The sequence below is a fragment of the Ictalurus punctatus genome, chromosome 22 (assembly GCF_001660625.3).
Source record: "Ictalurus punctatus breed USDA103 chromosome 22, Coco_2.0, whole genome shotgun sequence".
Classification (NCBI taxonomy): domain Eukaryota; kingdom Metazoa; phylum Chordata; class Actinopteri; order Siluriformes; family Ictaluridae; genus Ictalurus; species Ictalurus punctatus.
In genome coordinates, this window is record NC_030437.2 from 14,157,442 (window position 1) to 14,182,970 (window position 25,529).

A 25,529-nucleotide genomic window follows, 5' to 3' on the forward strand; every position below is an offset into this window, starting at 1 on the left:
GAGAAGTGGAAGCATCGCGCAGCCCTACTAGCACTCACATAAATGAACACGCCCCTTGTGGCATAATCAAGCAATTGCACCCTCAAAAATACTACTCAAATCCATTGCAAAAATACATTCAAATTCTTCCTTTAATACAGGCCAATACACAAAACAACTCAACAATTGTGACAATACATTTGTAGGCATCACATAAGTCATTCCCTTCAAATGCTATTGACGTTAGAAACATGTTTAACAATGTCATATGTAACTTTAGAGACGGTCCCTTAATTTCCGCATATCCGCGAATATGGAACGTCCGACGTCAAACCAACTTTTAATCCAGTTCAGTTTAGTCTGATCAGCTATCCATAAGCATAGCTAAGGGGTGGACACCGGCCAGCGGTGACCAGTGCCACCCCAGAGGGAAGCATGGCCACCCCGGGTAGAGGAGATTATTTTTAGAGATGGTACTAAGCCTATACAAGAAAAAATAAATAAAGGTGGATCGGATAGTCGATCTGATCTTGTAAGTAATTTAGCCTGAACTGTAGCACAACAAGGTAAAGTAAGTTAAAGGAGGTCAGACGGTGACAATAGCCATGTGGCTGTTTTCATTAAAGCGTATGATGTCAGTGTGTGAGTTGTATAGGAATGCACACAATTGTTTTTTTGGTACTGGTAATGTTAAATCTAAATTACTTACTAACAGTACGTTCACACACACAGCGAGTCACAGCCACAAAGCGATCAGAGATCATTCATTTTCAATGCGAGCCGGAGACTTCCGGAGACGTGAGCGTCAAAGACCGTTGTTGACTAGATGTGGGCGTGTCCAGCAACGCAACAAAGTTGAACTGTGAAGATTTAACTTTATGCAAATTTGTAGTGACTTGGTGTAACGACTACCAGCGGGTGTGAAGATAGTAGAGCACACGTGATCCGTGATCCACCATGCTGCCTGAGAGTCCGAATTGTTTCGTGGACCCAGACAGTCCAGTGCTTGGTGTTTCACCACAGACGGATGGCAGCGATGGCAAAGAGCACACACTACTTCACCCTCACCTCGTAGGATATGATGCGTATATACACTGGTGAAGTTTATATACAAACACTCTCTGTCCAGAATGTTTCATTTTAGCGGCAAGAAAACTGGTTTGTGGAATGTTAGTTGCGCCACCCACTGATAAATGTTATTATGGCAACCAGTAGCAGGAACACCTACTTTCGACTTCATAGTACATTGACAAAATCACTGTATGTGTGATTGTACCTTTACCCTCTTCGTCCCTTGTAAGACATAAGGCCACAAACAATTTCCGCTACCTGCCTCTGTCCTTAGCCATGAGTCGTGCTTGTCCCCAAGTCTAACCCCAGGACGTTTTATTAATTAACTCACTTTTCTGGATGTTGTGCAGTCGTAGGGCAGCATGCCCACAGCCTAATTTGGACTTAAGGGATATTCAGACAGGACTAGTTTTATATGAGTAATGTAATAATGCTGGACTGCACATTCCAGAGTCGGTGAAGATTACAGCGTGTTTTACCTTCTATAAAACAGCCTGTAATAATAACCCCAGGTTAAACTAATTGTGTGTGAATGCACTCTCTGTGCTTTTTTAGGTATTCGATTTGTTCTCGACATTTAAGTCCAGTCGCAAACGTCACTTTGACAGAGGGACATTTATCACAAAATCACAAACTTCCCAAAAAATCTCCTCCCAAACAGAATGACGATCGTCCAGTTACGGCTTTTCTTTTGCATCGTCGGTGCCATGTTGTTTTATCAAACACTGAGGTGTAGCACCATGTTATGTATGACGCACGGGGCTGCTGTGTCGGGTCGTCAGCACATAAATGACGAAGACACGCCGATCTCTAAAAATTTCTACACAAATCTCTTATCCGGTGCGAACTCACAATAAATATCACAGATGTCCATAATAACAATTACTTTACAGATATGTGTCCTTAAAACTAACTCCATCTGAATAGGGCTTTATTACTGCACCTAGAGGTCAAAAATGGGAACTGCAACAAGCGCTAATGGAGGCCCATTGGGGAAGGAATCATGCTGCCCCATGCTCGTGCTACAAACATTTTTAGTGGAGGTGCAGCAGCAAACAGGACAATTAATTACATTGCCGCAGTTTTTCTGCAAACAAAGACAATGTATAAATGCAGACAGTGTGTTTATAATGCAAATATGGAGATGAAAAGGGAATTATGGAGTGGATTATGTACCTACAGTATTTTCCAGCTGTGCAGTTATTATCCAACTTCCAGCTATTCTTTAAAATAACTTGTCTATAGTAAGCAAGTAAGTAAGTAAGTAAATCTATGTCTATGCTGTATACAGTCTATGCTATATTATTAGTAGTGATAATTCAGACACCGTTTCCTTTCTACCAGCACTTACCAGCTGACAAAGATGGTCTGCCGGCCTGTGTTTTGGCAGCTGAGAGCTGCCAGAACCGAGTAGGATTTATAAGCAGATGGGATGATTCAACAGGCCCTGTGTAGACAGGGGGTCCAAGAGGATTCTAGTGAACTAATATTGTCCAGGAAAATTAATATAACAGCGAAGTAGCCCTACCTGCAAAGCAAATCCATCCATCCATCCATCCATTTTCCATTTCATTTATCCTACACTGGGTCATGGGGAGCCTGGATCCTATCCCAGGGAACTCGGGGCAGATGGGAGGGGACACATGAGTGGGGTGCCAACCCATCACAGGGCACAACTGCACACATATTCACACACTACGGACAATTTGGGGATGCTAATCAGTCTACAAGGCATGTTTTTGAACGGGGGGAGGACACTGGAGGCAAGATTCAAACCCGCCCAACCCCAGAGATGCGAGGCAAACGTGCTAACCACGGTGCCCCTGCAAAGTAAATCACTAATCATCATCATCCATAGGCAGATGCTCCAAATACACAGATTTGTAATTGCTGTTATAGTAAAGTTTTCTATGAGGAGATGTTTATTTAGCATTTTTGGAGGAAGTCTCCAGTGTCAGAGCCTGTATGAGTCACCACTGTTTTCCCAAGAGATGTAGTTATTATTCAAACTAGCCTATCATTGCTAGATTTACAGTCTTTCAGTTTTGCATCATTTTACGGTAACCGAATACTATTATTACTACTACTAATAATAACAGCATTAATAAAAGTAAAACTCTAACTTTTTCATGACAGGACTTCAGGACAGAGGAGTTTGCGTTGCTGATTTTTTATTCTTTTGTCTAATTAGCATTAAGAGATTCATTCTTTAATAAATGAAAAATTGTTAACACCGGTAAATTGTGGTGTAAAAGGAATAAACCGCAGGAAGTACTATACAGAGGTAACAGGCCACCTCACACCACCACATTGTTGATTATATTCCTATAACTGCAAGTCCCATAGTGTTTTATTCCTTACATATTTAGTACAGCATTTGCTGCACAGTCACAAAGATGTTGCAAGCATTTGTCTCCTACAGTGTAATTCAACAGGACCACAGTGCCTTTTTTATCTCCATATACTACAGTTTAAAACACAGATCAATGATTCAAGGCTTGATGCTTTAGCCCTGGCTTATTAACAAGCTGTATTTTGGAGTTTGTCCAAGAAGCAACCAACACAGCAGCTGGGCTCCAATGTAGCTTCAGTCAGCAGTTGGACATGACCCATCCTCTTAAGCTGCACAAGAGTTAATCCTGACCACAGACATTTCATGAATGAAAGCAAACCCTAATTAAAAACCCGTTGATTTCCTTTCCTTTTATTTCAGCCCTCTTTCTCTATGAGATGCTGATGATGAATCACATGAATTGTTTAGCAAATGGTGCTCTCATGAACTCCATCGAGACACCATTCAGCATTCAGGAATCATTTTAATGCACTATGGCATGAGGCACTGTTTTACTTCCGAGCCCACAGCTGAGAGCCAGCGGTGCACTGTTCTGAAAGACGCACACAGGGTGAAATCTGTCGACACAGTTCTCTAGGAAATGTTGGTTGTAAAAAACATGCTGAGGTAAGTATGGGCATGCGGTGAGGGGCACTGTAAGTGTAGCTGACTGAGAGAGAGAAATTCCCGCACCATTGAATTGACTGCTTGCTGAAGTCGGCTCATTAATTCCAATTTCACAGAGTAGCAGATAGTTGGTAAGTGTGCCATCGAGGCACCCACATGTACTCAGATACACTTTATCATCTGCTCACCATGCTACGTAAAGTCGACTTAAATGTCTGGAGACTGGAGATATTTTCATCACCATATTCAGGTTATTCTACTCGAAATCTTTCTGCTGAAATCTTTTACCCTCCATGAGGCACCAATTTATAGCTATAATATAATTAATGTACATGAATTTATTAACATAAGCCTGTTAGATTGCCTTGGTCCTTTAAATAAAATTGTTATACTAAGATGTTCATGAATTTTAGAGTACAGTTTTAGGAAAAATATAAGGTCAAATCTAGCACCTTAAATGGTTCTTCATTACCTCTGTTCTCTTTACAGAGGTTTTTCATTATTATCCTACTCTTACAGCAGAGGGTTTTCCATTTAGAAGCAGTTTCCCATTAAAGCGCTAGAACTAATAACCATCCAAAGAAAGATCTCTTTTCTCTAAAAGTATTCTGTAACTAGTACTGGTTTGGCAGGACAAGACAAAAACGCAGATACAAATAAAAGATTCCATCCAACAGATGGTTTTCCTATTAGGTCTATAAAGGTCCCCTTAGACAGGTTGAACTATTAATTATCCAACGAGCCCTTAAGGAACCATTTTTCTCTATGAGTGTAGCAGTTAGAGCAGAAGACACTCAGATTCAAGTTGCATGTGAATCCTGTGAGATGTCAGATACTTTATGTATAGGGCTCAGGGGAAACGGTGAGGGGAAGAAGTGCAGGTGCTCTGTGTGCATGAATTTCTTACAGTGTTGGAGGCCTGGGTTCCTCGGGGGGATCTGTATAACAAGAACAGAGAGATGCGATTTGACTCACTGTGCATTAGTCTGCACTCTTATCTTCTCATTCGTAGCATTTTTACACCTCTCTCAGTGAGCCGGCAGAGAGAACCCTCTGCTGTAGGTTCTCCATAAGTTTCTGTAAATCCAAACCCAACCCTAGTTTCAGCTTTAGACATCCTAAAGCATCTTTTGTTCACTTTTCTAGCCACAAGCATCAGAATCTTGAAGCCTGCAATCTGATTGGCTATTTGCACTTTGGTGCACTGGTTTTCAATGGAAAACTATTGAATATTTTGAACCAATGAGCTGTTCAGAGCAAGATATTGTCACTGGATTGAACCCTGTATTTGAAAGTTCCTGTTTTGCATGAAGCAGCAATGAGTGAAATAAATAATCTCACGAGTTTGCTGTCAGGCTACGAGAAAAGGTCTGTGTTTGGTTATCTGCCTTTAACATGTCTGTTATTGCCTGTTCAATCAAAGTAGGCAGCTCTTGGCCACATTTATTGATAAAATGTACCAGACTCTCTAATGAAGGCTGAAAGTCTTGCTTGCAAAACTAACCCAAACCTAGATTTAGAAAAATCCTCAGTTTATACCACTAAAGAATTTATCCCTTTAGTTTTCTGTGTTTAAACCTAACCATTATGAAGTCTAAGTACCCTTTAACTATACACAGAACCCCTGTTGCTGGTTTTGGGGCAATGTTTTAGCAATCGAATATGCTAGAACCTCAAATTTTGGTTCATGCATATATCTGGATGTCTGTAAAACACTCTTCAGCTTGTCTATCTGAGGCCTCTAATGGTAAAATCCGTGGGTTTTTTAAATCAATGAGCCCATTCCCATTATACACCCATGTACACAAAGCTCGGCCCCCAAATATTAAGGTGGTTTAACTAGAGTTAGTATGCTAAGAATGTGATTTTATCATTCCCTTTATTTACTTTTCTACATTCCATTTACACCTCTCTAAAATACATCCTTACACATGCTATCTCTTTTTCTAATCTTGTTAAACCATTGTTTAACCCACATGGTCGCTGTATCAGCCAGTCAGGAGGCAATTTAACCTACCCAGTTGACTATAACATCTTAATTACTGCCCTGATGGTGAAAACGGGCATTTTCAATGCTTGTGCTAGTTTCCCATTTATCATTTTGTGAAGCTCAACGACCTTTTGCCGCACATCACATCACCTTGGTCTTGCCTATTGTTATGAATGACTAAGGGAATTTGGTCTATGTGTTACCTCAGATTTATACCCCCGTGAAACAGGAACTCGTGGTTGAACAATTTTATATTCCTAGTCACCCAGGTGTACTAAAAAAATGTCAATATCAATGGGAATATACTTCAAATATATTTTTCTCATATTAATTCATAGGGGTGCCAATAATTGTTGCACACCTATATTTAACAACAATATTTTCTTAAATAAACCTGTGTTGTGTTCACAATTATTTGACAGCAGAGTATTATTGTGAATTTTTTGAACAAAAGACTAACAAAAGTTTAAACAATAAAGACAATTTTTCACAGTCTTCTTTGCTCATATTTATCAAGGGTGCCAATATTAGTGGAGGGCACTGTAAATATACATAGGACCCTTGAGGAAACTCTTTGCAGCAATAGAAAGTGTCTCAATTTTTCACTCTAATGGATATTTTTAAGACGTGACAATAATTAGAAGATTAGTCAAGGTTTAAAGGTTTCTCATTTCACCCCACTGACTCGTGCTCTGAAAAGTTCCTCATAACTCGGTTTGGCGTCAGATGTGCTGCAGGTTTGTTTTGGCTGTCGTTGCTGCTGTTGCTAATCTGGTCATGGAGGCCCTCTGGGTGTGGTACACTTTAAGGCTATCAGTACACTCTTAGAAAAAGAGTTTTTAAAGGATCTTTAAAGGGTTTATAGTTAAGATTTCTTAATAACCTACAATATGTCTAGTTTGGAGCTCTTTCATATAAACACTTTGACATGGAACCTTTAAGTGTTCTCCTAGAGGAACAACCAAAGAACCCTTAAGGGTTCATTTTTTTGTTTAGTTTTTTTACGAGCATACACATAATGTACATAGGAGCACAATGCTGCGTGGCGCGTGCGCGCGTGCGTGTGTGTGTGTGTGTGTGTGAATCTCAGCATTTATTAAGGGTGTTTGGGGGGGAAAGGGAACTAGTTTTTGCACCTTGACTGTTAAGGTCAACACACTCAGCAGTCATTTTAATTACAGTATGCATTCAGCTGAGCAGAAATCGATGCCAGGTTTTCAGGAGGTAGTTGGTGATTACATTAACAATTCATTGCTTAAGTGTGATGAAAAATATTTAGGAAGATGTTCCAAACGCTTTCGGCCCATCCGTCATCCAGTCAGCACAATGTGACTATCACACTCTAAAATCCATGCTCACACTTAGCACACTTGCTGTTCGTTTATCTAAGACATTAAAGAAAGGTGTGAAACATTTCAAATGTGGTGATTTCATACTTGGGGCACTAGACTGTATCAGCATAAAGGACAATTGTGGGATTAAGGACATTTATATTTATATTATATCAGTGTTGAATGATCAAATCTGATTTTTCAGAGGGTCTGGATTCATTTCTACATCAATAGAGGCTCTGACAGTAGTGCTGATAAATCATAGGGTTATAGTAATAACCCTCAGGGAGGCTGTGGATCAGGTGGTAGAGTGGGTTGTCCACTAATCGTAGGGTTGGTGGTTTGATTCCCGGCTCACGTGACTCCACATACCGAAGTGTCCTTGGGAAAGACACTGAACCCCAAGTTGCTCCCGATGGCAAGTTAGCACCTTGCATGGCAGCTCTGCTACCACTGGTGTGGGTGTGAATGAGACACAGTGTAAAGCGCTTTGGATAAAAGCGCTATATAAGTGCTCCATTTAGTAATACACACATTCCAATACGTTATTGTTCCTTAGTAATAAATCTTTCACAAGTACTTGTAGGGCAGGCGCTCAACACAATCTAAGGCGAATAATTAATAGATTACAAACATGTTATACTATAACAAAGAAAAACAGATCATTTTTGATATGGTGAAGCTGTCTTGTAAGGAGACACTTATTGAATTAGTCGATAAAAGTCGGTCAAATGAATAAAAGTAAATGTGTTGTCTACTTGAGGATACGAAAAGACATTCATTTACGGCATTTGGCAGGCGCCCTTATCCAGAGCGACTTACATTTATCTCATTTTATACAACTGAGCAATTGAGAGTTAAGGGCCTTGCTCAAGGGCCCAAGAGTGGTAGCTTGGCAGTCCTGGGGCTTGAACTCCTGACCTTCTGATCAGTCACCCAGAACCTTTAACCATTCAGCCACCACTGCCCAGATAGAAAGTCAGTTAGAACCTTATATTTATGATACAGTATATTTATATTTACATACTGTATTTACACATACAGTAAGTAGTAAATAGTTGTAGAGAGAGAAAAAAACAAAATGACAGCCTGTAAATGTCTCACTGTGTTCTGGTTCAGATCAATCCCATGCCCTGACTCATTTATTATGTAAAACCAATATGTTGCTCATCAGAAATCAGCTTGGAGAGTAGATTTATTTAGCTGGCACTGGGCTATTGTTGGGTAAAAATGTGAGAGTTCACACTCGCTTGTCATCTGTGGGATTAATTCATGAGCCTTTAATCATGTATTGCTCCTACCTTACTGTCGCTCTGTTGCTGGAAGCTGACCATGAGACAATGTCAGTATTTAAAACACGCACATCTACCATTTGTTACCTAAATCACTTTAGAATATAACACGCAGTTTTGCCATGCAGTGATTCGACACCAGTGATTTACTGCATTTATTAACCAAACAACTGCAACTAGTTTCTTACGTCATAGACACCGAGCTTTTAATCAGCTCTGAATAATTTAATATTTAACAGCCTAGCTTTAGCTCTGACTCTTTTTTTTTTCACCTTTTTTTTTTTTGGCAACATCACTGCTAAAACACTTTCACGTGCCAGTTACAATTCTGAGCCCAGGTCGTGCAGATAGGGGAAAAAATCCCCACACCATGATGTTCTGTAAGAGAGGTGCTTCATGCTTCATCACTGACGCTGTTTCCTCATCTGACTCATATAAATATTAAATAATTCAATCCTGTTGAAATCATTATTTTTTCATGACTGACACAATAAAAGTAGCTCTCAGTGTCAGACTCTCTTTCGGATCTTATTGTGCACTGTGTATAGTCTTATATAGGCTAACATAGGCTCATTCTAATCTGAATGAAACATGAGCTCACTAAGCATTAGCAGTTTTTGAGATATGAGAGGGAACATGGCCCCACTTGGACAGGAGTAGTTATTTAAGAATGCATGCCATCTACTCGATGAGCAGTGGTTACACCAACGAGCCGTCCATTTTAAACAGCCTGGCACATCTCCCTTTTGAACAAGAATCTTTAAAATTCCAGACCTAGTTCCGTTCTCTCAGAACACAATCATTCAGAGCTGGCTGTGCTATTCAAAGAAGCGCAGCAAAGTGAGAAATTAGATGTCACCGCGCTGAGCTCGGACGAGGGAGATACAGATAAAGCCACATGCTTTTCATTTCTTAGCTACGGGGTCAGAACCTGAGAGTGTGGGGTGGGTAGTGATCGTATGTGTGAGACAGAGGTGAATTATGACTAAATTGCAGAAACTCTGGCCGGAATTAAAAATGAAACCATCAGTACCATCGTCCTCATGAGACCACTCATATCAGGATAAAAAAAACCTGCCTCAGAGAATAAAGATGATCAGTGAGTGACCCTTATCTCTAACTGCGATAAGTGCCAGCAACATGGCCTCACAGCATAACATAGCCACTGTTTCTTTTTTTTTTCTTTAATTTGTCAACCATCTGTACACACACACACACACACACACACACACACACACACACACACACACATCCAAGACACAATGAAAGTTAACTGGTAAAAGCTTGACATTTTAGCCCACTCACTGATACCCACTGCATAGCCACAAAGAGCAAAGCTTCTATAATATACAGCATGTACATGTATGTAGCCCGACACAGTATAGTGTGCATGTACATGTGACAAAATGAAGTCAACATATACATTTAAGTAAAAATAATAATAATTTTAAAAAAAAATCTTTGTAGATGAGCTGTAAAATAGATGAACAATGAATTTTTTTTTCCATTCAAGAGCCATACGGGAGATAGACTTTTTACACTCAATTGTACTGTAGGCCAATCTGAACTGTAACACCCCCCTCCCCCCCCAGGTATAGACAACATACAGCATGTCTTATGGAAATAGATTACATCTAATTACATCCTGGTGCTCAGAAAAGCCACATGTTGCTGTAGAAGACTCCATAACCCCAAGTAAACGATCCATTCTGAGAATTTCCTTTTAAAAGATTAGACAAGACGGCCAGAGACTTTCTTTTTTACATCCCCGCACATTTCTGCACAGTCAGATACAGAGCCTATTCAATGTTCCTTAATAATCTCTGAAGCAATACCAACTAAACAAAAACGAGAGTAGATCATCAAGTAAACTGAAATGTTATTCCATTTGAAGGCTGCAGGATCCCCCTCTTCTCTGCTGCTACTCAGGTGCATTTGCTAAGTGTTCAACATGTGTGACTTCTTAGGAACCGAAACAGGAAGTGTGTGATAAGCGAAACCTGTGACATTTTCTAGATGATTGCGTTTTCTTTCTACTACAGGGTGTCATTGCTAGATTCACAACCGCAGAACAATAGGGCAGTTCCTTTATACCGCTACACTGTGGTATGATAATACAATCATACATGTAATGTGTTATAAAGCAGATGTACAGTGAAACTAATCGCTAGCTGTTAATGAAGCAGCTAAAATAAGTACAGCTTTCAGTCCAACATGTCGTTTTGTCGAACGATCTACATTCCGATAAACAATATTAATTCTCGAAAAATATGCACTTACAAGCAATTTTGCATTCGAAATACTCCATGAATGAATTGCAAACCCAAGCTTTAAAATCAGAGCTTGGGAAAATTCCCCGATTTTAAAATCTTTTATAAAAATCTGCACACGCAAAGACTGTCACTGACACACTGCTGCATCTCCACGCTTTTCTTTGGAGTAAAAATAGTCTGTTTCCCAACGGCTGCATCAACACTGTCTGCTCCCACCCCTGCACTCCGATACAAGCTATGTTTAAGTCTTCTGGCAAAAAATAAACATCTATTAATTACTGTTTGAATAAACATTAGGCAATTCAGGACATTGGAAAACATCTGCCCAAGTCATTGTACAGTGTCCAAACACAGATCCATATTTAGTGAACATTTTGTGCCAGGTTTTAATGAATTTTTGGCAGTAGGAAAGTGATGGCAGAAATCTCAGGAGTCTCTCACTGCCATCTGTACCGGTGCAACACAAACAATGCAGATCGTGTTGTAGCGTCTGTAGACTGATGCTAAGTGCTGTGACACTCGTGTACGGTTCACTTTAACATATGCTGTGGCATGGATTAGGGTGAAAAGAATCTTGCGGGGAAATTATGTTTCGTATCCGTAGATTTGGACCATTGCGGTATTCGGAGGTCGAACACACTGCAAACTATTCAACAGATGGCTGTTAAATTGTCACTGCTTAAATATACACCGATCAGCCATCACATTAAAAACACTTGCCTAATATCGTGCCGAAAAAACAGCTCTGACCCGTCGAGGCATGGACTCCACAAGACCTCTGAAGGTGTGCTGTGAGATCTGATGGTAGCAGCAGATCCTTTAAGTCCTGTAAGTTGTGAGGTGGAGCCTTGTCGGTTCAGCACATCCCACAGATGCTCGATCAGATTGAGATCTGGGGAATTTGGAGGCCGAGTCAACATCTTTGTCACGTTCTTCAAACCGTTCCTGAACAATTTCTGCACTGTTGCAGGACGCATTATCTTGCTGAATGAGGCCAGTGCCATTAGGGAATACCGTTGCCATGAAGGGGTGTACTTGGTCTGCAGTAATGTTTAGGTAGGTGGTACGTGTCAAAGTAAGATCCACATGAATACCAGGACTCAGGGTTTCCCAGCAGAACATTGCCCAGAGCATCACACGGCATCTGCTGGCTTTCCTTCTTCCCACAGTGCATCCTGATGCAACTCTTCCCCAGGTTAGCGACACACACACATCCGGTCATCCACATGATGTAAAAGAAAACGTGATTCGTCAGACCAGGCCACCTTCTTCCATTGCTCCATGGTCCAGTTCTGATGCTCCCGTGCCTAATGTAAGTACTTTCGGTGGTGGACAGGGGTCAGCATGGGCACTCTGACCGGTCTGCGGCTACGCAACCCCATACACAGTAAGCTGTTATCCACTGTGTGTTCTTTCTATCACAGCCAGTAGGAATGCTCCGATCAGGACTTTTGCAGCCGATACAGATTACCGATTTCTTGTCATCATGATCTGCTGATACTGATCCAGATCGTTCAAGCTTTATATAAGTGATAGGTAAGCTTTCTGTTGACGGTCACTGTTTTACCTTTTTTTTTTTTTCAGATGAAGTAACACCACAGATGTCGCCTTGGTTATATTATTTACAGTAATGTTGTAGATTGTTGTTTTAATTGAGAATCAAATAAATAAGCACAACAAATATTCATTTTATAATGCTGAATTTTTCATTAATAATTCCACAGTGGTGATGACATGAACATGACTGTGGCGCTAAAGTTTAACGTCATGTGTTTTATGTCCTCACGTTTTACGTCATCAAATTGCGATCGGTTCATGAGATCGGCCAAATTGAGAGACTACCGATCGAGTCATAGAATGTGATTATCGGGCGATACCGATCGGCAGCTGATCGATCGGAGCTTCCCTAATAGCCAGCATTAACTTTTTCAGCAATTTGTGCAACAGTAGCGTTTCTGTTGGACTGGACCAGATGGGCTAGCCTTCACTCCCACGTACATCAATGATGCTTGAGCACCCATGACCCTGTCGCCATTTGTCCTTCCTTGAAACACTTTTGATAGGTACTAACCACTGCATACCAGGAATAACCCACAAGACCTGCTGTTTTGGAGATGCGCTGACCCAGTCGTCTAGCCCTCACAATTTTGCACTTACACTTGCCCATTTTTCCTGCTTCCAATACATTAACTACGAGAACTGACTGTTCACTATTCAATGTTATTCCCTTCACCGGTCAGTGGTTTTAATGTTATGGCTGAACAGTGTATAGACTAACCTAACACTGTGTACCCCTGTTAATTCATATAGTTATTCAATTGGCCAATCACATGGCAGAAACACAAAAACTCATGACATAACTCATAACACACAAAATCATGCAGATACAGGTCAAGTGCTTCAGTTAATGTTCACATCATGAACATAATAGGAATGTGTCCTGAGATGCTTTTTCTGCTCATCCCGGTTGTAAAGACAAGTTGTTTGAGTTACCGTAACCTTAATGTGAGCTCCAATCGGTCTGGCAAGTTTACTCTGATCTCTCTCAACACAGTGTTTCCACCCACAAAAGTGGATGAACTGTTTTCCACAGAGAACAAGTGAGTACATGAGAAAACCACAGTAAACAAGTGAATGTGACTCCTGTAGAGCAACAGAAAGCGTCAAGATTAACGGTAGTATACATGGGAGAAAGACACCTGGACCAACCAAAAGATATAAACATGCAAATTTGGCCATAAATTTTGTACATGCATGGTGGGTCGAGAATCAAATCAAATAATAGTAATAATTCAACTGATAAACCGACTTTGTTTTATTATAACAGAAATCAAATATATGTAACAAATATGTTTTGCACAAAATGCCAGGCCTCATTCAGGTGAACATACATAAATAAAAGGTCAGCATAAACTCTTAAATGTAGCAACAGCATATGCATAAAGGTGCTACCAGTACCATTGTGGGTCCTTTTTTTTTTTTTTTTAAAGAAACCAATAAAGATTAAAATGATAATAATGAGGAAATGTTCATTTTAAGACTGTTAAAACATAATTGAAAGGAACATTATGAAATAAATAATAAACAGCACTAAATAGCTCATGTCTCTTTACAAAAGGGCATTATTAAGAAATGCTTGTGTGAGTGTAATACATAAACAAATCCATATTCCTAAACTCGATCAGCACTAGTATAAACACATCTGCGCTTCAAATCCCAGCTTTATCAAGATAAGATGTTGTTCACGACTACAATATTTACACAAATAATTCATGCAGAATGTGATTTCACCATCGATGCAGTGTTGATTCAACATATCGGATTTTCAGCTCAAAGGCTGTGATGAGTTTATCTACTGAAAAATATTCACAGCTAAAAGAACGCAATTAAGTTCTGCAAAATGTTCTGCAGTTAGTCAGAAAAAGCAATTCAGAAAAAAATACTGTTGGTGAAATGTGTGATATTTTAAGCATGGCAGCTACCAGTTTTATCAGGAGTGTGTAATATTTCAAATATAATAGCTGTTTTTAGCTCAACAGATGGAACAAAACATGCATTTTATACAGGAACTGTAAAAAATGTAATGCAGCTGTGAAAAGGCTTAAAAAACAAAGGGAGTAAGGAAACCAAAGGAAATAAGAGGGACAAGATTTCACAAATGTTAAATGTGAAAGCTTCAAGTCAGTCAAGCAGTCAAACTGAAGTTTAGCATCCTTGGCTAGGATGCTTTTTATAAAATAAATCCATCTACAACAAAATGATAATTTCATGTTCATGTAATTACACTGTACAAATAAGTACCTGCTTAGCTACACTGATTGCACAAATACTCATAGAGAAGACTTCGTCCTTCGAAATATCCTCGAAACAGCCAAGTCCTCGCTAGAAAATCCATGAACAAAAACGTATCTTCGCAGAGACGTGGTATAAAACAAGTATAAAAGAGTAAAAAGTCTTCATATGTACAACAAGATCAGTTTGGCACTGTGTTTACATACAGCACATGAGTCATCAGAGGTCATACAGAAGTGCGTGGTTTTCTAATGACTAACTGGATAGGGCCCTCAGACACAGTCTTTATAACATTCCAGGCGTCGTAGTGCATTAGGCCCTGCAAAGACCTGCCATTGATAGCCAGGAGCTCATCTCCAACATCAATAACCTGCGAGAGTTCAGCAGCACCTCCTAAATAAATACACAGAAAAGACAGACAGTTGTGAATAGCACAAAACAGCAAACAAGATAAAACAATAAATCAATACTCATAAAATAAATAAATATAGTCATATCGTTAGTAGTACTGCTATGCTAAGCATTCTTACCACGATGATTTATTAATAATAATGAATAAAATGATACTGATAACTTAATGACAGTAATGTAGGGGAGTATGAATGCAACCCATAATTTAATTACACCAAGTGCGCATGTCTTTAGTGTGTGATACGCTAACAACAACATCCCCCCCTAGTGGAGCTGAGCAGTTCAGCTGGAGGGAGATGTTTACCTCTGAAAATACGTTTGATGTAGAGGGGTCGGTCACCATTGGCTGAAGATTTGCCCCCTTCCAAGCTGAAACCCAGACCTGCTGACGTCTTCAGCAGCTCCACGCTTAATGCTCCATCTGGCCCAACCTCCACAGCTAGAACATGCCAAATCACGTTAACAATAGCATGCAGCAAAAGCACATCTACTGTACTGAAGAGAAGCCTTTAATATTAAATGGTTATAACATAATAATAATAATAATAATAATAATAATAATAATAATAATGAAGAAGAAGAAGAAGAAGGTGATGAAGCATTATTTCTTATATAATGCTTTTCCCATAGTTAAGCTGACTTTAAAATGATGAAAAATAAGGATGTAATAATTGCACTTTTTATATTTTCATTACAATACTGATATCGGGGCTCCAAGTATGGCCTGATATCCAATACTGATCCGATAAAGACGTTGTCATGGTAACTAAGCTTCTGTTGCCAAGTTATACAAAACAACAAGCGCAATAGTGGCATGCTTTAAGATCATTTATATCCTGTGTTTTATGTGTTATTTGTGTCATGTCAGTAATATTACATGTGTTCACAGCATAAAATGGATCATCGGATCGGATCGGAAAATATCACAAAAGTATCTGCTACATCCCTACTGAAAACAGCAACTGATTCCAGGTATTATGAGAGAAATAATACTTTTTATAAATCAAAAAAACACTATTAAACATTAGAACTTTAAACTTTTTTAAGACTAATACGTGCATCCTACAAATGCTGCTCATGCTGCCTCACAGGGCAGTGTAACACACTCAGAGGAAAGCTCTGGAATCTACCCTCTTCTGCATAAACGAGTTCACGAACACCATGTGATTGACATGGGAGAGAGACTATGCCATCCCTCACACCCAGACAGAACGGCCAGTTTCGCCCCCTTGTCTCCCCAGATGGCTGTGGCATCTCAGATTCGAACTTGCAGTCTCTGGAAGAACTTTAAACTTGTAATTACCTGGCCTGCTTAATGATATGCATTGTTGTTTCCTACAGTGAGGAATTTAATTGTATTTAGGGTTTTTTTTACCTGCTCCATTTTCCCTGTTGATGTCCGGAAAGGCAGACGAAGAACACGTTCTGGGTTTTAAAAGAAATTCCTGTCTAACTGCAACAGGTTCACTGTCTTTCCCTCTCTGGATAACCACAAGTGCCTGTTTGGCTAGCTTGGTCTGATGGAGACAGGAGAGAGCCTCGCCATGGGTTCTCCCACTTAAACCACTCCCATTAATGGACAACACAACATCCCCCCGACGAATGGTGCCTTCCAAGCCAGCGGCCCCTTGGGTGAAAACCCGATGGACCTGTCCAAAGAAAGCACATTAGATGTGTTGATTTAAAAATGTATTTCACTCTTAAGGCAAAAAACACCCCAAAAAACATAAAGAATATACTGGGAAAATGCATCATGCATCATTTTCTCAACCCTTCTTAACCCATAAGTAATAAAAATACTACTAACATTGATTACATGATAGGGAAATATAGTAATACAACACAAAAAGTTTTAAGATAGATATGAGATATAGCTGCTAGGAATGGAAATAGACAAGTTTACAGTGATAGATTTCTGCTCCAGGTCCATCCCTCCAGCGATGCTGAAACCCAGTCCAGAACCCTCGTCCTTTGTCAAGATCACAAAGTAAACATCGTCTTTAACCTGGACAAAGCATTTAGACGCTGGTTAGATTTCTTCAGCGTAAGCAGGAACAAAACATCTTCAGCATAAACAATACATCTGGACTAAATATAAAGAAAGGAAGCAGTGGGTGTCAGGCTGTGCGTGATCAAACCACTGTTGTGATCAAAGTACTGGTTTTCTTTAAGGGAACTTTTGATCATGTTGACAGTAAAACTGCAATGCCACATGAAAAGACATTTTGTGAAATATCGTATGATTTGTGTCCTTGATGGTCCTGTAGAAGAACTACACAAAATGTCTTGTGTCTTAGAATCACTTCATTACCTCTGAAACATTTTTAACCTCCTTCATCAGAGTCATCACATCCGATACAGCCGGGAGGGAATTGAGGACATTCTGCACCTTCTTCTGCTCCACTGGTGAAGACGATAACTCTTTTAGACTGTGATAGAAGAAAAACAACAAGGGAGTCACGAATGAAATTAAATAATGCGATAATAATATTAAATAATGTGAACAAACCAATAGGTATTTAGGGATGTTCATGATTGGCCACAACTAGAAATGTGCAGACTGTTTTTTTGTTTTTGTTTTTTTAAATCTCATTTACACCGTTATTATTTTTGGATGTCTGCAATATTTTCTAATGAATTTAGTTAGTTACATTTCCTAAGCTTACAAAGTGCCCCCTATTCATATCTGTATTTGTGTCTGTTCAGAACATATTATCTGTTCAATCGGAATTAAAGGACACAAAATACTTGAGCAAATGTCACACATGCTTTTCAAATATGCAGAAGAAACTGGAAAGTGCAATAGTTCAATAATAATCGGAGTGGACTAGCTCACTGCTACTCACCTAACAGACCAACTTGACTGTCTCACAGTTTGCTCTTGAGCATGCTCCCCATTGCCAATTGAGCCAGGCTCCACCATGCTCACCCTGGTCACCACGGTGCACTGAAGGTTCTCTGATGGGGATTTTGTGGGCCTTGTGGGTTGAATTTCCAACTCTGTCTTAAACATGACATTACCAGGATCCTGTGAGAAGTCCTGAGTGCATAACTTATCAAGCTCAGGCATGCTAAGTGCCCTAAGTTCCCTCAGTTTTGACCTCGATATCCCACTATTAGAACGGGCGTTACGGGAGCGCAGCACTGGTGGAGTATGTGGTACTGTATTGGTCCGAGGCACAGTAACCTCAGGTGTTGCCCTTTCTTCTGCCCCAGTGCTTCCAGTTGAAGGTGATGATTCAGAATTGTTCATAACTGTATTAAAAGAAGAGTTCTGTGGCTGCAGTAAAGAAGAGTGACCCAAGTTTAAAATTTCTACACAAGAACTTAGACTCCTTTTTAGGGAGCGATTATCGTTTGACTGGGCTGAATCAGACAACCTCTTGTTGATAGTGGGTTTCGAGCTAACAGCGTAAGACTGGATGTCAATGCCTTTTACAACTGGACGATCAAAACTGGCCAAGTTCTCAAAGGACTTGATTCTTTGCTGAACAGAAAAAGAGTGGCGTTTGAAAGCTTCACTATCTGTGGAGTAGCTCCTTCGATCCAGTGGTTTAAGGTAAAGTTTGGATTTGCCTGGTTTAAGACTAGTAGTCTCTGTGATGGGCATGTTGCTGTATACTTTGTCATCGGGTTTAGGTGAGCCTTTAATAGAATTATTTTGCTCTGGTCTAGACATAGAGGAGTCAAAGGATATATGAGCTCCCAAAGAGGGTTTGGGTGTTGACTCTTCATGCAGTGAGTTATCTTTGAAAATTAGATGGCTTCCTTGAACTTGTGTTGAATTGGTATTTGCAGTTTCCTTGCATGCTAGAACTGGTGCAGATGAAGAAGATGGGGATAAAGAAGATGAGAGGCGTACTTTAATGAAAGTTCTTTGTGTAGTTGTGGTCTCGCATTTAGATACCACCTCACTTTGCTTTGAATGAGAACTTTTGTGTTCGGTTTCAGACCTATGTTCAGACTTGACAGTGTCATTTGCTTTTAAGGTGTTGGGCAGATCTGAAGCATTCTGCTCATGGTTTTGGTCATCTGTTTTAATAAGAGCAGGACTACTCTTATCTCGTGATCTACTCATTGTTGGACTACTTGTAGGGGTGATTCTTTTGGCTGGTAATTTAGGGGACTGAGTAGGGGAGCAATCGGTCTTTTTTAACAAAGAGCTTTCAACTCTGGCAGTTCTGCTGCCTATTTGCTCTAGTCCTTTGCATTTACTCTTAATACTTAAACCTTTAAGTTTGGTAGAACAACTTGACTTCTCTTCAAGGTTGAGTCCGCTATTTAAGCTGGATGAGACAGGGTTATTATTCATAGTCTTAAGTTCCAGAGGTCTAAGAGTGCTGGACTTGGTCTGAGTTTCCGAAAAAATTGGTTTAGAGTCATTTGTTTTTTCTTTCTCTGTGTCCTTTGTATTTGATGTTTTCTCAGTGGAAAAATCTGAAGCCTTTGGCTCTGTCACTGTTGACATGAATGGCACTTGCACAGTATTAGGTTTATCTGAGGTAAACAATTCATTTGAGTGCATTTTAGATGTCCGTTCATGACTCCATGGGGTAACATGTTTGTTATTCTGAGCTCCAGGGGGACTACTGACACTTGAAAGTGTCACGCTGGTTGTGACAGGTGCCAAAGCCTTTTCAATTTTCTCATCAGCTTTGGAGACTGATGGCTCTGGGTTTGACAAATCTCCCTGAGTCACACTCACTGTCTGCTTTCTTTCAGAAACATGCTTAGAGGCCCCACTCAAAACAGACTCTGAACATGTAGACTGGGGAATGAGTGGACTCTGTGGCGCTGTGACAGAAGTAGAAAAGTCAGTTATCTTTGAGTCCTGTAAGTGCGAAGATGCTTTCTGAGGTACTTCATCAGCGATCAGCTCCATATCGGTTTGGTTTCCTGAGATATCTAGTTTAAGAGTAGGAGAATTGTCCTTCTGTTGATTTGGATGAAGTTGACTGACTACGCTGTAACACAGCTCAACCTCCTCATCAGAGTCAGTGTCCTGAGTATCTTTGGAGTCACCTTGAGGCTTTTCATTTTTCACAGCACCATCTGTTGTAGCAGTGTCACTCTCAGAATCGCTATCATCTAACATATTGTACATGCTTGGTTTTTCTTCACATCCTTTCACGGAAAGGTCTGTGTTTTCATCCGAGAGCTGACTATAATTCCTGGAGTAACTGTTCAGAAATGTCTTCCCTACTGGCAAAAGGCAACCTTTGTTCCCTGAATCCAAGACAGAAAAATCCAAAAGATTTGGCTGTAGTGGTGGGGTAGTCACACGCTCCTTGTTCTCTGGGATGCTGCTGCTCTTTTCTACACATGAACGCATGTCAGCAGCATGAGAAACAGTCTGTGATCCTGACTTTGCATTGTTTTCAGATATGTTTAACTCATTTATGACGTCATCAATATAAGTGACGGGCACCTCTTCAGTGAGGACTGCTTCCATCTCTGTAGAATTCTGCTCTGTGTGGGAAATTTCTTCATTTTCAACAACAGTTTTGTCCATGCTTGTTTTCTCCTCTAGGGGAGCTCTTGACGTCTCCATCTTAGTAGTCTGCTCGGTGCCAGAAGACATCATCAAAGTAGAGAGTCGATCTACAGCTGCAGAAATGTACAGTATTAAAGGATTTCACAAAATCCATTAATGTTCAGCTGAAGAAAACGGTAATGATAGTATTGGATATCGTAATGTCATATGTGTTATATATGTATATATATATAAATGGGTCTTTCTTAGATATCAAAAATAGTTTCACTGCTTTAAATTCCAGATGATATTTACACACAGAACCTCTGAGGAAGCCGGCTATTTTATTTTTTCTCCAAACTAAATCCATACTGAGTGTAACTGAAAAATGAGCTAGGGATTTGGTAAATGGCTTCCCAATGTACAACTAGCTGTAACACAATCTTAGTGTAAGCCATCTGCGATGCAAAGCAAATATGCCTTGTATGTTTTAGAATTTGTTATGGCTGCTAAATGCCTAGAAGGGTTTATCTAAGAGACTTTCTAAGGTTATATATACATTATAAGTTAGGGCTACAAACGTATTGTATTAAAACATAATGAACGAGCTTCTAGTGAATAAGACTCATATTTAAACAATTATGGAATGTAATGACATGTAAAATGTATTGACAATAATCATATGTACTGTAATACCAACAGGTAAACATTCCAACAAGCATTAGGACATACAGTATGCGTGAATGAATATGTATGACATGTTAAAGTACATAAACAATGTGGGTATGTATACAGATCAGTGGAACTAGATTAATTAAACATTATGTTGCTTGTTTTCTTTGACTAATGAAAAAGCAAGTCATTTTCCTGACTTATACACAGTACCAGTTAATCAGAGCTATCTGACTGACCGTGTGTTTTTCAGAATGTGACAAAAAAATATATATAAAGAAATATACAGACGTTAAACCAGATGTTTATGTATATATTTCTGCGTTTGTGGTTGGTCATGTGGGCCTTGATTTATAAATTGGTCTGCTATATATAAAAAATAAAAAATAAATAAAAACAATACCAGACAATCTACACACTACACCAGGGCTAACGTATTCTACATAAGCACTGGGACTAAACTCTATGGTAACTGTGACAGTGAATTCATTCATAGTCACCACTGTTACAAAGCCAGTTGATTGCAGTTCCATGGGAGGTGGAGGAGAAGGGCACTGCCAGCAAGGGAAAGTCTGTTGTGCTCCAACGTCTTTAAGGCAGCATGGGGAAAGACAGACTGCTCTCAATTGTGACTCAGACTGTAAGTATGAAATGTCTCTCATGGCTTAGTCTCAGGACTCTGTGGTTATATGCTTAATTATTGAATTTGCAGAAACATAATGAAAATGTCTTTCCACTTTGGAAATATGAAGTCTCTTGGAGCACTACAGTCTCGTAAAAGGGCAGATTTAAAAACCAAAAAACATCTAAACCAAGTTAAGACGCAAAAGCTGGCACTCATTCTAGTTAATACAATTGAATAATAACGGACCTCTTATTTTTCCTCTATAGTGTAAGGCAATGCTGCATGTTAAAAACTAAATCACTCACTGTTTTTCCACATTTTTGAACATACCTTTTTTTTTAAAAAGAACACTTCAAATAATAAAAGCATTGCTATCATTTGTGCCAACTGACCTGAGACTGGCTTCTGAATCTCTAAGGTCAGTGTGACTGGCAGGTCATGCATGAGATCACAGATTTCCTGATAGGACGAGGTGCACACTGGAGTGTCACCAATGGCCACTATTTCATCTCCCACATTCATTCTCCCCCTGGCTTCCTAACAGACAGGAACAAAAGAAGAGAGGAGTGGATGTTAAAGTAAGAGACTGTAAGTTTTCTATGATACTATTACGAATCACAGTTTTCCAAAAGCATATGATTAATACAGGTTTCAAGTATTACATAAATGATTTATTTGGTAAAATATACATATTCCTACATGTAGAAGACCTTCAATTAATTTAATTTACAGCGAGACATTGTAGCCAAAACACCTTTAAAATGGTACGTATCATGTGCATTTCCATGTCTTTATAATAAATGCCAAAGAAGAGATTGGTTATCACATATAGCACTTTTCCTTCAACAGCACTTTACCCTCTCAGCAGCACCTCCAGGCCTCAGTCCAGTAATCAGCACCTTCAGAGGAGATGACTTGATCTCCAGGTCAAGTCCAAAGGACTCAGACTCACTGCGCTTTAGAACCACAGTCTCAATAGTGCAGATGCCTGCCAGCTCACTGGGTTCACCTCTCCTGCAGTGGTGCTGGGTTTTCCCTCTCTGGGTGGCTTGGGTGTGGGCACCCACAGGGGCTGCAGTGAGGTCCTCAGTCTTGGGTTTCTGTACCAGGTTGGGGCATTCGATGCTCATCATGCTCTTAACACGTGTTACAGCTTTGTGCTCCAGCTTGGGTGAGCGCTTAGCCTCTTTCCTTGTGCCGAGGCCGGTGCTGTGCTCAGAACAGTAAACGGGCATAAAAGGCAGTTCAGTAACGTTGCCTCCCCCTTCCACCGACTCAAGCGAACTGCTGTAAAAAGGAGTGACTGCTTCGAGTCGGTTGCCCTCGCTGCTATCTTGGCTTTCATCATCCACTTCCAGTGATGATGATGTTGCCACGACAATGCCCGAGTCATCCTCCTGGTGGCGAGCAGCATCAGAGTTGCCACGTTTTAAGTGACGGAATGGTCCTACATCTTCATCTTCATCACTGGCCTCATCTTCATAGCAAATAACACAGCGCTGACGTAGGAGGGGGCTACGAACTGAGCTGGGGCTGCTGGTCACGCTAGCCTGCCGCTCTGTGGTTCGATTAACAGGGCCAGAAGATTTAGCACAAGGGTTTCCCTCTTTATAAGCTGTAGACAAAAGAAGAAGACAGAAATGAAGATTCAGTGGGATTACTATTATGCTTGATGTGATTTTTTAAATAAATCATGGAGATTTGGCGTCGTCCAAGTCATTATAGAATCTAGAATCTACTGTAGCCAAAATGAAAGGGTTGTGGTGATGACGTTTCACCATTTAATCATCTTCACAGTAATGATTTCATCACAGCTGGCTGGGCTTCCTAGACAGTGAAAGAAAAATATTTCTGTGTTTACTGTGTAAATGAGGTGCTGTTGACTCATCCAGTGAGGTACTGCAGCTCCTGCTGTTGTGAAGAATACCATCATCACTAGAGGCCATTGCTGAAAGGGAAGACTGGCTAGGGACATCATGGGTGAAGTACTGAGAGAGCTCGGCCTCGGAGCTTAGAGAAGCTTGCTGTAGGGAAAAGGGTTTAAACAGAATAAAATTTTAAGCTTTACGATAAAGTTCAGAAACAATATTTTTTGAGATACTTAATCAAAAAGGGAGTCAAATGAGTACATTTTCATAGATGAATTTGAATAAATGTCAGACAGTATGATGATAATCTTAAAAACGAAAATGTTTCATAAGAGCTGCTTATTTACTCGGCTGGCAGGCTCTAAAAACCTCTTCATCGTCCAGCTGAGGGCCTGGCTGCCATCACCTTGCCTGGCCTTCATCATTGGAGAAGGGCTTTTGGATGATTGTCCTGCACAGAAAAAGCACAAATTGATGTCAGTCAAATATGAATTGTGAGTCCAAATAGCATGACCTACATATGCACCAAAAAGCTTTTAAAAAATAATCTTTTGGACAAATCTGAACATGATGATGACTCTTCCACTAGGAATTCAAAGGCAAAACCACAGCAAAAGCAGAACTACTTTTTAAGAAGGTTACTGGAACAATCCAATTGTCCGCTTATCTTGGAAGAGAAAACTGTTGAGAACGAGTTCTCCACCATTTTTAAATTTATGGTGGAGAAGCTTACCCAGACTGTAGGAAGAATGGCTGCCCATGCTATCTCTGTGAGTAGAGCGAGTGATCACCTCGTCCATCTCCTGCTCCGACATCTGAGATGCACATACAGTCGAGGTTATGTTAAAAGTGACATGCACATTATGAAAATCCATTGCATCTGTATGTACACGTACAAAATAGTTGTTAAACCTTCAAGATGAGTTGTAATGTTGAGTGACACCACTCTTAAATATCTCGCGGCAGGTTTTTGTCGTATCAAAGATGTTAGAAGTTGCATAATCTATAGTCTTTCCTCGACTGAAAAACTATGTGAGATGCTGTTGCCAGCAGGTGGCACTACAGATACTACATGGAATATATATATATATATATATATATATATATATATATATATATATATATATATATATATGTGTGTGTGTGTGTGTGTGTGTGTGTGTGTGTGTGTGTGTGTGTGTGTGTGTGTGTGTGTGTGTGTGTATATATCTATTACTATAAAGAGCACTAGTATGTTTGGAAAATTAATAATTTTTCTCTTCTACTGAAACACCAAAGCAGAAGGCATTAAATAAGCGTAGAAGAATCATTCATCATTAGTATAGCCAATCCAATTACTGGCATGTTTTTTGGGAGGTGGGTGGAAACTGGAAAACCCACAGGAAACCCAGTATACAGCCCTTATAAGATCATTTGTATATTTAAAAAAATTTGTGTAGTAGTACTGTACTGTAGATTACATCAACAGAAGTTGCTTCTCCTCCTACGTACCTCCTGCATTGACTCTGCTCCTTGAAATATTCTCATGCTGGCAAGGCCTATGTTATTTGAGCCTGTCTACAGCTTCATGAAGGAAATAATTGGGATTTTTTAAATTCTCCTTTTGATTAATATATTCAAAGGCAAAATTTACTGTATATACTTATTATCATTGTTATATAACCGTTAGATGTTTAGATGTTACATATGGTCGAGCCGCTGTGCCTGAGCTGTTGCTGTAAAAACATAAATGCAATACAGTACACTCTGTCACTTATTATCAATGTGCAATATACCTCCAATGGTTTTATATC

At 39.8% G+C, this 25,529-nt stretch overlaps 1 protein-coding gene across 5 annotated transcripts in view; it reads right to left on the minus strand.

The window, feature by feature from the left end:
* Positions 1-13,686: 13,686 nt before the first annotated feature.
* Positions 13,687-25,529, minus strand: part of pdzd2 (PDZ domain containing 2) — an 83,615-nt gene continuing 71,772 nt past the window's right edge. For all 5 annotated transcript variants that reach the window (XM_017452092.3, XM_017452091.3, XM_017452093.3 and 2 more), the window contains 11 exons: positions 24,470-24,551; positions 24,084-24,187; positions 23,730-23,892; positions 22,726-23,483; positions 22,261-22,405; positions 17,945-20,705; positions 17,410-17,527; positions 17,002-17,103; positions 16,474-16,747; positions 15,403-15,537; positions 13,687-15,080 (listed from right to left, as the gene is read on the minus strand). In XM_017452092.3, coding sequence (XP_017307581.1) covers positions 14,914-15,080; positions 15,403-15,537; positions 16,474-16,747; positions 17,002-17,103; positions 17,410-17,527; positions 17,945-20,705; positions 22,261-22,405; positions 22,726-23,483; positions 23,730-23,892; positions 24,084-24,187; positions 24,470-24,551 — 4,809 coding nt within the window. In that variant the 3' untranslated portion in view covers positions 13,687-14,913. The remainder of the gene's footprint in view (positions 15,081-15,402; positions 15,538-16,473; positions 16,748-17,001; positions 17,104-17,409; positions 17,528-17,944; positions 20,706-22,260; positions 22,406-22,725; positions 23,484-23,729; positions 23,893-24,083; positions 24,188-24,469; positions 24,552-25,529) is intronic.